The sequence below is a fragment of the Oryza brachyantha genome, chromosome 3, assembly GCF_000231095.2.
Source record: "Oryza brachyantha chromosome 3, ObraRS2, whole genome shotgun sequence".
Classification (NCBI taxonomy): domain Eukaryota; kingdom Viridiplantae; phylum Streptophyta; class Magnoliopsida; order Poales; family Poaceae; genus Oryza; species Oryza brachyantha.
The window spans coordinates 18,308,873-18,325,486 of record NC_023165.2 but is presented as its reverse complement, the minus strand read 5'-3'; the positions used below and the strand labels follow the sequence as shown (position 1 = coordinate 18,325,486).

At 38.8% G+C, this 16,614-nt stretch overlaps 2 protein-coding genes and 1 long non-coding RNA gene across 3 annotated transcripts; 2 read left to right on the top strand and 1 right to left on the bottom strand.

Annotated features, from left to right (window-relative positions):
• The first annotated feature begins 1,605 nt into the window (after window positions 1–1,605).
• LOC107303940 ((R)-specific enoyl-CoA hydratase) lies at window positions 1,606–2,876 on the top strand. The gene is made up of 3 exons (XM_015835440.2): window positions 1,606–2,054; window positions 2,170–2,285; window positions 2,361–2,876. The coding sequence occupies exons 1-3, from the start codon at window positions 1,764–1,766 to the stop codon at window positions 2,467–2,469; spliced, it is 516 nt and encodes a 171-aa protein (XP_015690926.2). The 5' UTR covers window positions 1,606–1,763; the 3' UTR covers window positions 2,470–2,876.
• Window positions 2,877–3,770: 894 nt separating this feature from the next.
• Window positions 3,771–11,410, top strand: LOC102700514 (pseudouridine kinase). Its single transcript, XM_006651501.3, has 10 exons — window positions 3,771–4,079; window positions 4,468–4,638; window positions 4,802–4,918; window positions 5,843–5,945; window positions 6,083–6,130; window positions 8,202–8,299; window positions 8,388–8,502; window positions 9,841–9,923; window positions 10,005–10,566; window positions 10,857–11,410. The coding sequence occupies exons 2-10, from the start codon at window positions 4,546–4,548 to the stop codon at window positions 10,904–10,906; spliced, it is 1,269 nt and encodes a 422-aa protein (XP_006651564.1). The 5' UTR covers window positions 3,771–4,079; window positions 4,468–4,545; the 3' UTR covers window positions 10,907–11,410.
• Window positions 8,407–16,548, bottom strand: LOC107303941. Its single transcript, XR_001549932.2, has 3 exons — window positions 16,157–16,548; window positions 8,610–8,764; window positions 8,407–8,494 (listed from the first exon to the last, which is right to left on the bottom strand). It is a non-coding gene; the product is annotated as an uncharacterized LOC107303941 (long non-coding RNA).
• Window positions 16,549–16,614: the final 66 nt, after the last annotated feature.

The window sequence follows — 16,614 nt, the reverse complement described above, 5'->3', positions numbered from 1 at the left end:
TTAAATCATGTTAATCGATTTGGTACCACGATTTAATTAAATTAATCTCTTTAGAGGGATTTTTTTCCTAAGTTAATTAAGCCAATTATTATTTACGAATTTCTTTTACGAATTTAGGCTTAGGATAAACTCCGGCTGTGACACTAATAGATGATGATAATCTATTGGTTAAGGTTAGTAGCTCTATCATTTACTCGTTGGCTTATTTGACGTAGCCAAAATTTATGTTTTGGAACTTAATATATAATTGATTTTAATGTGATCTTATTATACTTTATTTTTTAGAAAAACTACACCACGTCCTTTCATTCGGACGAGAGAATAAAAAACCCAGTCTTCACTCATGTTTCACACACCTCTGTTTCTCTCTCTTCTCCATATTTCTCTCTCATGCGAGCCAGCTACGACCAGCAGCTGTTTGCACCACACCACCCATACGCCGCGCAACGTCGTCATCGCATCACGGCATTGCCACTCTGCCCGCTGCGCCCCCGAGCCCCCCGCCCTCGCGCCCCGTTCCGGCACCACCGGTTAGGGGGAGGAGGGGGAATCCCGACCAGTGGGATATCCCGCCGACGCTGCCTCCTGTCGACGTTGCCTCCCACCGACACTGGGGCATCCTCACCACGGTTCCTTGCTGTTCTCCTCCTTCTTACCAGCAAATCGGCTAGGAAACTATATGGTACTGTCTGGTACCACCTGATATCATGTGTTAGTTGCATCCTTCAAGATGCTCTTGTCACGTTGCGCCATGATATCAGATGATACCAACCAGTATAATCTGGTACCACATGATACTGGTTGGTATCATTTGGTACCAGCTATATATGCACGGCGACACGAGGTGCATCAGAGTGCGTAAACGGTGAAGGTGAGTGGCACTCAGAGGCATGTGACACGCAGTGGCAAGAGCGCAGTGTGACGTTGCACAACACGAGAACGTGCGGAGGTGGGTGGACGTGCAGAGGAGGGCGACACTCGACAAGGGGAGATGGACGCGCGGATGTGGACGGAGGCAGACTCTCGGACGCCGGTTTTTTCTTCGTACTGTTCATGATTCCATTTGGATGGAATACTATCACGTAGCAATCCTTTTATTTTTTTACGACATTGTTTTTTAAATCGCTAAGAACACAAATAACAATATTTTTATCATAAATTATTTTTTGTTGATTTGGTTCATTTTTTATTCATTCTAGTGATATTTATTTGTGTTACTTCAGAGAATAGATAATTACATAATGTATATTATAAGTAACAAATATTTCGGGCGCCGAATTCATCCAGAGCGCTCGAAATTATACAACCTGTCTGGAAACGTACTTTTGTGTTTCCGCCTTCGTCGTCGTCTCATCGGTGCTTCTCCAGCAGTCCAGCTTCTTGCCGTCCGGGCGCCTCCTCGCCGTCCGCCCGGAACCTCCAGGCGCCGGCTCACGCCTCTCCGGGTTTAACCCCCTTTCAGCCGCACCCCGCCCAGACGCCGCCGCTGCACCCTGCCGCATCCCCGCCGCCTCCGCACGCGCGCCACGGTACAGATCTTTTCTCCTTCATTTTTGTTTGGGAGGGCCACGATTGAGTTTATCCTTTCCTTCTCCTGCTGCTCCGGTAGAATTTGCAAGTTAGATTTAGGGCATAGTCAGAAACTAGATTGATTGATTGATTGATGCTTTGCTTGTTAGGGTTAGATCGGGATTCATCGTCTCAGTTTTGGGACTCGTTGGTTTAACCTATATTAGGACTCGAAAGGAATCGGTGGTGGATCGATGCGAACATTCCTGCGGCGACTGGTGGCCACGGCGGCCGTCCCTATGGGGCGTTCCAGTACGACGGTGGCAGCGGCGCCACCGGTCGTCCTCAAGGTCGGCGACGCGCTGCGTGACCGCCGCCTCTTCACGGATGGGGAGGTGGAAGCATATGCGGGGCTGAGTGGTGACCGCAACCCGGTGCACCTGGACGACGTCTTCGCCCGCCAAGTGGGAGGGTTCGAGCATGGCCGCGTCGTGCACGGGATGCTTGTCGCCTCGCTCTTCCCCGCCCTCGTTGCCGCCCACTTCGTATGCCTTCTCTTCTCGTATCTCTTAGCCAGGCGGAGTCATTTCATCAAGCACCGCATCAGCACGACAGGCTGGGCCTTCTAGTATCTGATACCTGATGCTGATGGCAATGCAGCCTGGAGCTGTGTACGCACGGCAGTCACTGAAGTTTGCGGCGCCTGTGTACGTGGGCAAGGAGGTGCTCGTGCAGGTTCAGGTGCTGCACATCAGAGCATCTGCCACAAAATACATGTATGCTGAATTCATCTTTCCTTTCCTAGTCGTTTAGAGTGGATTGTTTGGAGTGAATCATCTCCTTCCTTGCAGTGTCAAATTTGGAACCAAGTGCTTCACCAATGGCAGTGAAAACTCCCCTGCCGTTGATGGTGAAGCCTTGACTGTGCTCCCCTCGCTGCGCCTCAGAGATAACAACTGAACCAAATGCCTACCTCAGTGGATATAAGATTGTAAGCATCATCAGGAGACTCAGGAGTGTGATAATATGTGATGAATGTTTTGGGGTCTATAGATTCTTAGACAAGATAGGCAGGCTTTATGTTGTTTGTTGTTCTTATGCAGTGCCTTTATGATTTTTTACTGTTCTTGTGCAGTAGTAGTAGCTGGCTCCCTTGTTAAGCTGGAATCCCCAGCATTTTGGACTTCAAACTTTATTCAGCTTTCAATAGAACCATAGTGAAAGCTGGTTCTGTTCTGCTTCATTTTTTATTAGGGGAATCTCTTCTTTGTTGTTACAATTTATAATGTCTCATGATTTAATTAGCAAATATATTTTAAGCTGAGCTTGCAGAGCAAACTGTTTGGTTTGTGTTGTTCCTCACCATAGGAGAAGGTGACTTATAATCTGCACTCCCGGGTGCCTGCTCAACACAAAATAGAAGCTCTTGACATATTTTCAAGTCATGTGAGTTTTAACAAGAACACATCAATCTGGTTTTAGACTACAACTTTTAGTTGCATCATGCAAAGAACAACAAAATAACCAGAAGAGCGAGAATCCCAACTCCTCAGCATGGTCAGATTGTTACAAACTTAAAATAAACAACACATCAAATCAATGGCGAAACTGACCCCCTCAGTTTTACTTGATTTATTCTTCTCCCAATTTTACCTTTGCTCAACAACTTCTGTTTGGTTCATTCCTAATGTTGGCATAACTAATATTAAGGAAGTGTCATGCCAAACTTATTGTGGCCACAAAATCATAAGCCACAATTGTGGTGAAGTTAGACAAGCAACCAAGGTGTTCAGTAGAGATCAAATGACATATGAATATGAGGTGGATGGGTGAGGCTTGGTCTGTTTGGCTGGGTTCCTGCCCATGGTCGTGGACATCGGTGATAGGTGGTACCACAACAGGGGAGATGCAATAGACAAAGAAGAAAACAAAATAGATAACAATTCTTGCTTAATTTTAAATGATAATGCCATGCTCACTTAATTAAAGACTGCTTCAAACAAACATGATTGGAACAGCCAGCCAATTCCAATAAGTATCATAAATTGAGAGTGACTTAGCACCGAGCACTCAGACACAGCACCAGAGCCTAGAGTAGGCCAGTTAGTAGCTCAACAGGTAGTTTCTCACCTTTTTACAATTGTACTTTCTTTGATCTCTGATTTTTCTTTCTCTCGATTATTGATATTTGGTTAAAAAGTGAAATATGAACCCAATGAGTTCAAATACATTCTGGTTTTGTTATTTATATTAAATTGAATCAATCAAATATGCAAGGAACATAGGCATTTTTTCTTTAGCAAGGTAAACATGCAGCTGCTTGTTTGCATGTCAGCTTTGAGCTCAGCCAGCTTTAGTCTTGCCAAGTTTTATCTCAATGAGTTCTCAAATATGAACATTATGAGACTTCCATTTTATCTTAATAACTTCACTGATGACATGCAAAGTGAGGATAGGTTCAAGGGTGTAAAGAATATTAACTTTATTGAGAGAGCATTGGTGCTGCAATGGGCTGCTCTGACTTAACATCTGAGAACAAACCAATAGCAAGAACTTCAAAATAAAAAAAGGTATTGGCTGCATTCTTGTGGTATTCCTTTGTAATGTTGCTATTGCTACTGCTAAGCATTTACTGTCTCAATAGAAATAGAGAAGAAAAACACTCCATTTGACAAAGCTAAAACTAGAATTATACCAGTACAAGGTTTTTATTATTGGTATTCAGTTATTGCAACTGAAGAATGGGAAAGTTGGCATCATGTGGTTTTAGTGGCATGAGATTAACTAATAAGATGAGGAGATGGTGTTGATCTCGTATTAGGAATTTGTTAGAATGCTTTAAGCATTTAGATATTAGCTGATTTTCCAGCTTTGAATTACTGATGTGAAAAGTTATTTATTCTAGAATGAATGCAGCATCTGTGGTGTAAACCATATAAAATCTTCTCTTCCTTTTAGGCCTCTTTTGTGTGCCACTGCCCAAACTAGTAGAGAGGTGGATTTTTGCACCTTGATCTGCTGAGCCCTTCCGTCTCCATGGCGGAGACCACCACCACCTCCTCTGCCCTGCGGAGGATGGAGTCTGTCCGCCGCCACATTCTCCCAGCATCAAAGCCTGTCCTTCACCAGGTACGGCTGCCTTAAGAGGAGCTAGGGAAGCTTATCTTCTCCCCTAGAGGCTGCTATCCATTGAATACCTTCCTAACCAGTATTTTTTTTTGATCAAACTAACCAGTATTTATTGGGTTTTCAGTTTTCTTGTCATCTAATTTTTATCCCATTTTGTGCACAGAATCCATTAAGCGCCATGAGGTTGGATCCATCTCCAGTCATTATTGGGGGGATGGTGCTGGACATCCACGCCAAGCCATCCATGCAGCCACATCCTGGGACGACTGTGCCTGGGATGGTAAACCACCATATGTTTGGACACCCTGCACTTTAATAACTGATTAGCTTGAGTGAACTGCTTATTTGCTGGTATGCAAGAAGCATGGTATATATATGTGATTGAATGTATACTAGAGTTGATTTTTTACCCATAAACTAATATCTGGGTCAGAAGGTTCTGCAGGATGATGTTTGGGTTATAACATCCATAAACTTGGTTAGTAAGCTGAAAAATGAAACTCCATATCTTTATGAAATTATGACACAGTTTTAGATTATAATCCCAATCCAAAGCTGTGCCAAGCAGGGTTCAATAACCACTTACAAAAGTTGAGGCTGTAGGGATAGGCGTTTATCTTCTGAGTGATTTCTTACCACTGATTAGTTTTCCAATCCCAAGCTTCGTGCTCCCACCTCAGGAGGGGTGGCCTTCATGTTTAATTTTACCACAACTTGGTTGTGAGAAGTAGCAAGGACCTTGCTTTAGCTTCTCTGGTCAATGGGGATTCGTTTTGTGAAGTCTGAGCCCCAGAATGAACCTACCATTAATTGTAATACTAATATTGATTTAAGCTTCAGAATAAAGCCCTGTCCTGTGTTGTGGGCAGTCATTTTAAGTTGCCTGAAGCAGCTGAGGTTATTCCCTTATGTGTAGGTACATGTCTGTGTGAAAAAAATGTGTAGTTTGATCTAAACAGAATTGTAACCTCTGAAGATATTTTAGAACAATCATCCTTCTATTATTTTCTGGGGAAAAGCTTGGTACTTTTATAATCTTCATTCTCATTTTATACATTTATTTAAACACATTTTGTTCCATTTTGGTTAGTACTGTATGCATCTTCATACATAAGTTTAGGCCATACTTCCATTTCAATCATTTTTCAGGAAAAATTTAAGCATGGCACTGGACACTACATGCTAATGTATTTGAATTTCGTAGGTCAAGTACATCAGTGGGGGAGTAGCAAGAAATATTGCTGAGTGCATTTATAAGCTTGAGACTCGATTATTCATGATAAGCGTTGTTGGAAATGATATGGCAGGTACTTTCTTTCTAATTGTGGTACATAGTTTTTCTAAATTGGTTTATTCATTTCGAATTACTCTATCCTTTTTTTACTTTCTGGGACTCTGGGTGGAATTGGTGGATCCTTACTTCAATATTTTTTTTCTAATGAAGGGGATTTCCTATTGAAATACTGGAGGTCGGCAGGACTAAGTACAGATGGTAAGCGTGCAGATATTGATAATATAGCATACATCCTTGAAATTACAAAGACAGTCGTATCTTTGTTACGAATGTTACAAAAAGCTGTAGTTTTTCTCGTATGGTGAGATAATATGTTCATTATTTATTTTATTCGCTTTGAATTGCTGGTTGATTGTACACTCTTTCCCACTTATTGATGCATGGATATGGGCCTATTTTGATGTAACAACTAATGCTGAAAATACAATGGTAAGAGATTTACAGGGCATTTCTGTCCTCTATAAAATAAAACAAAGTTACGTGCTGCCGATTTAATCTGGAAAGTGTACTTGTCTAACTGCAACATGCTCAATAGACATGCAATTTTCATTTTTTAAGATACTGTTGAGTTCGCTAAATTAATTGGAAGTATTTATATCCGGAATAATTAGTGAACATGATATAACATACTGAATAGCAGTCTATGTTTTTTACTTCATCCAAGTCGTAAGATGAATGAGTTTACAGTTTAGTGCTCAAACTTATGTGATACTTGAGGGGTTTAAATCAAATGGACTGGTTGTACTAAACAGCGTGCTGCACACTACTTATTTTCTTGTTCCTTTTTTGTTTCACCGTTTGCACCTAACCTTCCCTTTTCTTGTTTACTGGTTTCTCTATTCCCACCACACATTCTCTGTCCCCCTCTTGAGGCCCAGTAAAACATTTATATGCCCTCCTATCATCTCCAGAGCCTGAGCCCCTCCTGAGGCCTAATAAAACATTTATATTCCCTCCTGTCCTCTCCTGAGTCTAATAGTAAGGCTATTACTACTCCCTTAGTTTCATAGTATAAGACTTTCTAGTCTTGCCTAGATTCATCAATTGATCGATGTATATAATTTGTATATATGTCTAGATTCAGTAGCATCCATATGAATTTAGGCAATGTTAGATGTTTTACATAGTGAAATGGAGGGAGTATCATTTATATACCCTCATATCATCTCCTGAGCCTAATAATAAAAAAATTAATATCATGCTATGCTAATCAATAAAACAATTACCATATGTTCGAGCTCCTGCTTCATCATGGTCTCATACTTATGGCACCAGTTAATTACTTTATTGTTTTCCTACTTATGGTGGGAATATTCTAGTGCTTGGGTGAAAATAATAGTACTACCAGGACAAAACAATGGTGGGAGTACTTTTTTCACTTACCACATCAACCAGTAATTAATTTGCACCGCTGCATTGAATTGCATAAGCCTGTTGAAGTAAGAAATTACATCTTCCTTCACACAGGAACAAAAAAAAAAAACATTTGTAAAGCCATGGCTACCAAAGGTGCTGCCGTCGATGAGATAGCCCACTAGGTGATAGGATCGAGAAGCAAGGGCGCTAGGGCCATTTACCGCTTGTCGAAGGTGTCGTTGGAAGGGTTCTCATCTTAGACACAGCGACTGAGCGGTGACTCCCTCCCACGGCATTGGTCTTCCTCGTCTGTCCCTTCTCTCATGGTACCGGCAGGAGATAGATGTGTGAGGTGGCAAGACCAGAGACATGAGGCAGCACGGGGATTGGGGCGGCACTGGATTTGGTGTTCGTGAACACAGCAGGAGCCAGGTCTCACCAACTAGAGAGAGGAAGGATGGGAGGGGATCTGTCACCGTGGCGTTGTCTGTTGTCTCCATTCAGACTGCAGGCTTCCCCTCCCTCTAGCTTCAGAAGAACAAGCAGAGACAGGGACGGCCGTTGACAGTGTGGGAGGCACGACCCTGGATCTGAGGGTCCTCGTGGAGCAACTTTGCCGCCAGATGAGAGGCGACCACTGACTGGAGGACCTACCCACAGCACGAGTTGACTCACAATACTGCTATCAGGCTCACTGCGAGCTCTGTCCCTCTCGTCCCTGCTCGTAGCTGCCACCAGATCCTGGAGCACGCCACCTGTCACCAGAAAATAGGGCAGGGAGGAGGCTCTTTCCCGGAGCATGCCCCCTGCCACCAACTTGACCTAATCTTGTCCTAAAGATCAAATATTTATGTTTGGAGGGAGTACATAGTTTTATTTCTGTCAGCTAACAATGTTGTTAATAATTACGTAGGAATACTGCAGGTTGATGATGTAACAACCCCAATAGTATCAAATGTATTCGATGGGAATGGTGAATTAATTGTTGGCGTTGCAAGTGTTGGGGCAGTTGTAAGAATTTTGCAGCACATTGTGTACTGTAAGATCAAATGTTGACAAGTTACCACTGTACTTATCTCCTTTTTTTTTGGTTGGGCAGGAAAATTTTCTTTCTCCTAGCTGGATATATCAGTTCTGTCTACATATCTCCACTGCTCCGCTACTAATGCTTGATGCAAATTTATCTCCTGAGTCACTTGAAGCTGCCTGCAAAAGTAGGTTATTCCACCTTAATTGTTTACTTTGGCAGTAAGCTCCTAAGCTTTTGTAATAACTGATACTAGTACGATTTTAAACCAGGTAGAATAAATAAAGGGGTTACCTAATTTGCATGCATATGTGTTGCTGGATCTTGTGTTTGCTTTCCAACAAGCTTTTTCAGCCCACACTACTTCAATATAATAGCATCTGTGTGGCTGAATCTAACCTTCCTTTCCTATATGTCTGTTTTCTTTGTGCCAACTGATGAGTTGCCAGCTGAAATGAAAAGTTAATCATGTATAAATGAGAAAGTACAAGAAACATTTTTTAGAGAGATGTTGCATGCAGACCTATTATTTTCTGGCTCAATTATAGAAATCTACGAGAAAATAATAAATCATGAACATACAATTTGAAATTTTCATCTCAAGAAATCATGAACTTTCTGCTCAATTCCAAAACCTTTTAGCTCAAGAAGATAGGAGCTTTCAACTTCATAGTGAAAAATCTTCGAACTCGAGAAACCAGTACCTTTCCAGTTATATTTGAAAACATTAAACTCAACGCGAGAAACTCAGTTTGAGAAATTTGAAGGTTTCAACTGACGATTAGGAGATCCTAAACATCATTAAAGGCTAGAATGAAAATTTTGATGTAAAAAAATCAGGTATTTAGCAATATTTGGAAACTTGGAACCTGAAAAAGTTGTAAACTTTCACCCTAATCCTGTAACTTTTAATTGGGAGATAAAAAGTTTGCTAACTTCAATAAATTGTTTCACTATAGAAAATATGGATTTTCTACTTCATTTTATGAATTTCCAACCTAATAATAGTAGAAGTCTGTACTTATATCCAAAGGGAAAACAGAGTGAACAGGATGTTCATGTCATGCACTCTTTGTGTTCATAAAGAGATGTGAAAAATGACTTGCCACTGGAACAACTGCACTGCAGTGTTGCTGACCGGCAGGGCAAGTATTAGTGACTTGCGAAAAGCTTGGAATGCAGCAGTTTTGAATTTATTATCTGATTAGGTGGCATTTACTTTTATCAGATATCATGTTATACTCCCTCTAGTCAATAATATCTGATGTCTCCCAATGTCAAATAAATTTTATTGGAGTACTAGGATGCGCAATTTTAATTGTCAACACTCTACTTTATGTAAAAAAAACATTTTTATTGGGTGTATTATTGTTGAATGTTGAACAGCATTATCTTTTTGAAGAGCTCTCTTGACAAAAATTAGCAAGGCAGTCCTATCAGTTATTACACTTATGTTTTTGTCCTAATTTTAACATTGGATAAAGAAGTTGATGACAGGGATGTTCTTTTTCTTTTCTTTTTCCAGTAGCACATGAATCAGGAGTGCCTGTGTTTTTTGAGCCTGTCTCACTTGTGAAGAGTTCAAGGATTGCACCAATCGCAGAATATGTGAGTGCAAAAGATTTTTGGTGCTTAATTACTATGTATCATATTGAGGTCTTATCACTTAATAATTTCCTGGTGATTCAGATTACTTACACTTCGCCGAATGAGATTGAGCTTGTGGCAATGGCAAATTCACTATCTGCTCCCAAGAAATATAGTTTTGTCAAAATGGAGCAGTTCAAGAACAAAACGAAAGCTGTAGATTATTTGTTTAAAATGCTCAAGCCAGCAATGTTTTTTCTCCTTGAGAAGGGCATAAAGTTTCTTCTGGTGACCCTTGGCTCAAATGGTGTTTTTGTATGTTGCAAAGAGTGCACGAGCTTGATGAAGGTTCAACGGAAGTATGAAATGATGTCTTTCTCAACTCCAGTACGCGAAAAATTGGAGCAATGTTTTCCATCTAACATGCTCATAAATTTGCCTAGAGAAGGCTCTTCCAGAACATATGTTTTTCATTTGCCTGCGGTGTCTGCCTCAGTAGTTAGCCTCACAGGGGCTGGTGATTGTTTTGTCGGTGGAGTGATTTCAGCTCTATGTGGAGGTTTGGATATGGTGCAATCTGTTGCAGTTGGGATTGCTACAGCAAAAGCATCAGTGGAATCTGAAGCTAACATACCTGATAAGTTTTCTGTTGCAACTATTGCAGGTAAGCTAAGTAATTTGTTATGATTTCTTCACCTTTTTAGACTCAATTCTTGATTTGTCGTATCATTCATAGTCCATGTATGGTAGCATGACTAGCAATTGTGCTATTTCCTCTAGTGTTAACACCATTTGGAGCAACGTGAACTTTATATTCAACCAGTAAACTGGAAGTGCATTTCTAAAATTGGTGATTAGATCTTAATGCGGCAAATTTATTTTTGTTCACAGTCAATAACTTTTCTTGCACTTTCATTTTCTATCACAGAGAACTCATTACCATTTCTCGTGCAGACGATGCAAAAAGAACGTTGCTATCGGCTAAAACGATGTGGTGCCAATGACCATTCCGGTGTTATTCGTTGAAGTTGCTATGGCAAGTAGTGAAGAATGTCACAGCAGATGCCTGAGACTGTAATGTTTGGCTGCTAGAGCTAAGCCAGCGTTTCTGCTGAAAACATGGATCTTACTGCTAAGCTCTCCTGCTGTGGCGCATGCCGTCAGACAGGAATTGGATAATGCAGTGCAAGAGAAGAGGACGCGGCACGAGCGAATGAGTTTGGTATTGCTTTCTTTTTCTTCTCTACCCATGTGGTAGAATATTTCAACAAAAGTTGAAACATAACAGGAATTTGGCAGTTGCGGCATGGTTGACTCCATGTATTTCGTAACCGCTCGTGGTGATTTGAACCCAAAGCTATTTACAAATGATCAATGGTCATATTCCATGAATCATGGATAGATTTTCTACAGAACAAACGTGCGGCTGATTAATACAGGGAACAAACGGACGGTCGATTAAACACGGAAACACAATTGGGATTACCTTGGATCTATGGGGGGCGATTGATTGGCTTATTGAGAGAATAAGCCCGATGATGTTTTTGCAAATGAAAAATAATTTGTGAATAATTTTTTTATACGTGTTTTTAGTGATTAAAAAGCTAAGACAGGAAAATAAATTATGATAAAAAATCTTAAAATCTGCTCTTAAAATTTAAATTTTGGATTAAAAGTACAAGTATGTTTATAACTGACGTCGTAAGACATGTTCCAAGGGGACATACAACCGTGTCACATCGTTGTTTAACAGACTAGTGAATATTCCTACATATTTCTGTGATTGTTTTCTTTGAAATATTATGCTCCCTCTGGTTCGATAATTCTCTATTGTTCGATAATTCTCTAAATCTATCTAACTATTATTTTCTATAAAATATATAATAAATAAATATATGTTTGCTATTATTACACCCTTGTCCAAAACAAGTATTATGAAACTAGAATGAGTATTTTGGTACATATACGGAGTAAAGCTCCACAACCTAGCTTCGTAGCCGCGTCACTTTGTTGTCCATGTTTACGAAGTGCCTTCGGTAAAAATATTTATCGTTTATGATAAGATTTAGTTAAACTTTCTAAAATTTTAACTAACAATTTTGAGTTATAATAAAATTGATTGGAAATGATATTCTAATGCTTGATAATCTTGTATATGGATGACATATTATTGATTGAAAATGATATTGTAATGCTTGAATTTATTAAGGCATCGCTGAAAGGCTTAGGGAAGACAACACATATTCTAGGCATTAAGATCTATGCAGATAGGTCAAAGTGGCTAACTAGATTTACCCAACATACATACATACATTGATGAGGTTGAAGAGATTCAACATGCATGTTAGACTCCATGAAGGGTTTCTTGCCCTTATCACATGACATAATTTTTGGCAAGATTTAGTGTCCTCAGATAACCGATGTGTGGAACAAGATGAATGGAATTCCATATGCTTCAGTGATTGGATCCTTTATGTATGGCATGTTTTACGTGTCTAAATGTTTCATATGCATTGAGTGCAATAGACAGTTACATCTAGGTGAATTTCACTAGATAGTTGTAAAAAACATACTAAAGTACTTGATAAGAACCAAGGATGTGTTTCTTATCTATATAGGTGAGAAATAGCTCGTTGTACCAATGTTAGATTTGAAACTGATAGAGATGATTTTAGATCATAGTCTAGATTTGTTTTTTTACTTGAACAATGAAGCGATGAGCTGAAAGAGGTCTAAGAAAGACACTATTGTTGATTCTACAATAGAGGTTGAGTAAATAGTAGATTCTAAAGTTACAAAAGAGACTAATTAGATGAAGAAATTTGTTTCACAACTAGGTGTAATGACTAGTGTCTCCAATCAACTGACCTCTGTTGTGATAATAGTGAAGCCATTGTGCAAACTAATGAGCCTAGACCACATTAGAAGTCCAAATACATTTTATGGTGGTATCATCTCATTCGTGAGATAGTGGATACAAGTCTCATAAAAATATGCAAGATATATATAGATTTGAATATGGAAGATCTATTGACAAAGCCACTCTCTCAGCCAAGTCATGAGACAAGTTCTAGGATGACAATGGGTATTAGATACTTGAATGTTTGACTCCAGTGCAACTGGGAGACAAACTAGTGATATGGCTTAGAGGCAATCAATAGGGATGATTGTATCACATATTGTCTAAATAATATTGTGAAATAAAGTGTTATTGTGTTCCTTAAAAATATAATTTATTATTGATCAATGAGTATGTGACATATTCATGAGACTATTTATGTGATACAATGCTATTTCTACAATGATACCTGATTTTACCATATATGATTATAAGATCAACATAAATATAGATCGATGATCATATCTCAAATCATGGTACGAAGATACCAAACCAATAATATGGTACATGTAGTTGGATAGACCCACAATGAGACACTACCAGAGCTATACATAATGTAACATCAGTTGGTCTCTAATAGTGTTAGTGTATAATCCTTAGACCTGAGATTGTTTTGGCTCTCAACATGCATAGTGGTCCACTCGGAACTGCCAAGTGTTCCTTCGTAATTGTATAGTTATACAACTATAATTCATGTTTGCCATGAAACATGTAGTGAGATATGAATGATCATGTCGCAAAATGATATGTACAAACACCATAGGTTTAGAGTTAGCGGATATCATCTTTATGTACACTTCCTATGTCAATATATCCTCCTAGGAGTTGTTGTTGACATGTGGACTGAAAATATATTCTCAAGTTGCAACCAGGTGTATATGAACCTATGGGGTCATACATTTAATGGGTTGAAGCGACATATTTGGAAAAAGATTTAAATATGGAGTCAGTTTGGATAGTGATTTGCATAGAGTTACAACTGGGTACAAAAGGCCTAGTTAGAAACTATATACATGTTGAGATGGTAGGGTTGCAGGATTAACATAGACACAAAATACTGAGACGCACCTTTCCCAACGAGCCGTGTTTGTGCAAGTAGGAGACATATACGTGAGGAGAAGACGCTCGTGCAAAGGGAAGACGACTAAGTCACCAAGTTCGACTAGTTCCTGTACATAGGTGCTAGTCTTCTCAGATTAATCTACTTTGCCTCTACTTTCGCTGGTCTGTGTTGATTAACAATTTATGATATCTAAACTCACATGGTTTTCTAGTTTACATGATAGAATTTTTTTTGTTTTGCCTTATCTATGCTACCTGTAAGAATACATAGAGAAATCATATTTGGTCAGATCTAGCACCAACTTTAGTAGCGTAAGGAGCCGAGCTTGGTCAACCCATCTTGTTTTTGATAAATCTAGTAGGGTTTTTTTATTCATGTATTTATTTTAAAAAAATACCAAAATATATTTTCCTTTTCAACATTTGTACAAATAGGCTTCTACTGCCCTCTAGTAGGGTTTTTTTTGGGAATTAACACTGTCCTAGAGAGTAATAAATGTGATGTGGCAACCACATATTAATTAGTGGCACAAAAGGTTGCATTTAGACCCTTCCCTCCCTCTACTTGTATAATTTATAGCTATATCATACCGTAAGGGCCTAAATGCATATTTTTCCATATAGTTTGGTACATATGACTTGTATAATCTATAGCTATACCATACCATACCATAACATACCATACAAATTGAGTCAAACCTTACCCCAAATTATAGAGCTCGATGATATCTACAACTTTGTAGTTTATAATATTGTTTGGATTCTAGAACATTAAGAAGTCCATATTCATTACAAAATCTTAAACATATTTTTATAAAATATCAAATGCATGTTACAAATGACCGACGTTGGAGATAAGTTATATACCAAAGATTTTGACCAAAATAAAAGTTATAGATATTGATAAGTTATATAACTTTTTTGTAGATGACTTTTTCAGTTAAAATCATTTAGCATTTGAAAATATTATTGGAAGTTGTCATAATTTGAAATTCAAATTCAAATTATTGAAATAAAGTCATATAGCAAAATGACCAGAACAAAAGTTATATATATTTATGAGTTATACAACTTTGTTGTTAATGAATTTTTTAGTTGAAATCATTTCGTATTTGAAAATTTTGTTTGAAGTTTTCATAATTTGAGATTTAAATTCAAATTATTGAAACAAAGTCATATAGCAAAATGACCAAAACAAAAGTATTAGATCTTGATAAGTTATACAACTTTGTTAACAATTTTTTCATGTGAAATCATTTAGTACCAAAAAAATTATTTTAATTAAGAAGAGGGAGGCAAAATAGACTCCTTGGCGAGGGAGGAGCAAATGGGTTGGGCCGACGGCCCAAAGATGGAGGAGGGGAAGGGAAAGGCGACCCAAGGAGGGAGAGGGAGGGTGCAGGCTGAGGGCGGCCCAAATAAGGACGCCCTTCTGAAACATAGGATTGCGAAAACACAGGGACTCGAGAAATGTACTAATAGAATGTCATGTCTATTGAAAACTTATATATAGGAATTTAAAGGACAATTACAAATTTGCCACTGGTTTAAAATGTTATTACAAAACTGCCACTAGAAAATTGCAAAAATGCCACTGGAATGGTTATTCGAGTGACATCGTTGCAATTTAGAAAAAACCAGTGGAAAATTTGCAAATGCCCCGAATTAAAAACGCATAAGAGTTCTAGGACTGTTATTTGGTTGAGACACAAGAGAAATAAAGAAATTTACTCATATATGAGGAGGAAAACATGAGCTAGAAGAATCACATGCTTTACTTTTCTCAAAGATTTTATTAGATTGTATCTATTCCATACAATTTTTAAATGAAAGGACATGTTTGAATCCTTTTGTTTTAAAGACCTTTTCTAGGAATTTCTGTACGTGGAAACATGACTAGTAACAGCAAATTAAACTATAATTACACACTTGGATAAAAAATATTAGGTACCTAGAATTAATCTCATGTGTCATCTTAAATCTAACAGGTACTCTTGCCAGGAACTTAACACAATATGTTTAAGCACGCGATATATAAAGCTGTAGCTACCTTAAACTTCCTTAATTCTGTAACCTATAAAAAAAATGTAGAGCATGGATATTTAGCACACACACAAGGCTATTACTGCAGACTAAATTTATGTGTGAACATGGACACTCACTTGTACTGCAGCTATTTGGTGTGTGTAACTCATGAACCCCGGCCAGAGAAGAAATCGAGAACACACATATATATATATATATAGTATCAAATAAGTACCAGGAGGGTAATTTAATTAGGAGAAGAGAATACCTTAAATTTCAGAGCTGATAGATCTGACGAACGTAACTAAAACTCGGTGAGCAGGAGGAAGGTGGACAGGCATGATCGAGCTTGATAAGTAGATAGATAGATAAAAGGCAAGAAGAGATATTGACGCGGCTCAATCCAACAAACATGGCTGCATCCATCGAGCTGCCCGCCTGCCTGTAATTATTATCAGCCATGCCTTCGGATTGAGGCACGCCAATACCTCTTTTTCCATGCAACAAATTAACCAAGAACAACAATCAACAAGCCGGCCTTTCCTTCCTCTTCTACCTAGCTACCCAACTTGCTGCTCATCGCAGCTCATCTCCCTCTCTCAAATTCTCAATGCATATCATATCATATCATATCTATCATCAAAAGAAAGCAACAAAACAAACAAGCAGCCAGGATGAACATAAGAGAGAGAGAGGAGAAAGTATGTAGGTGGTGAATAGCTAGCT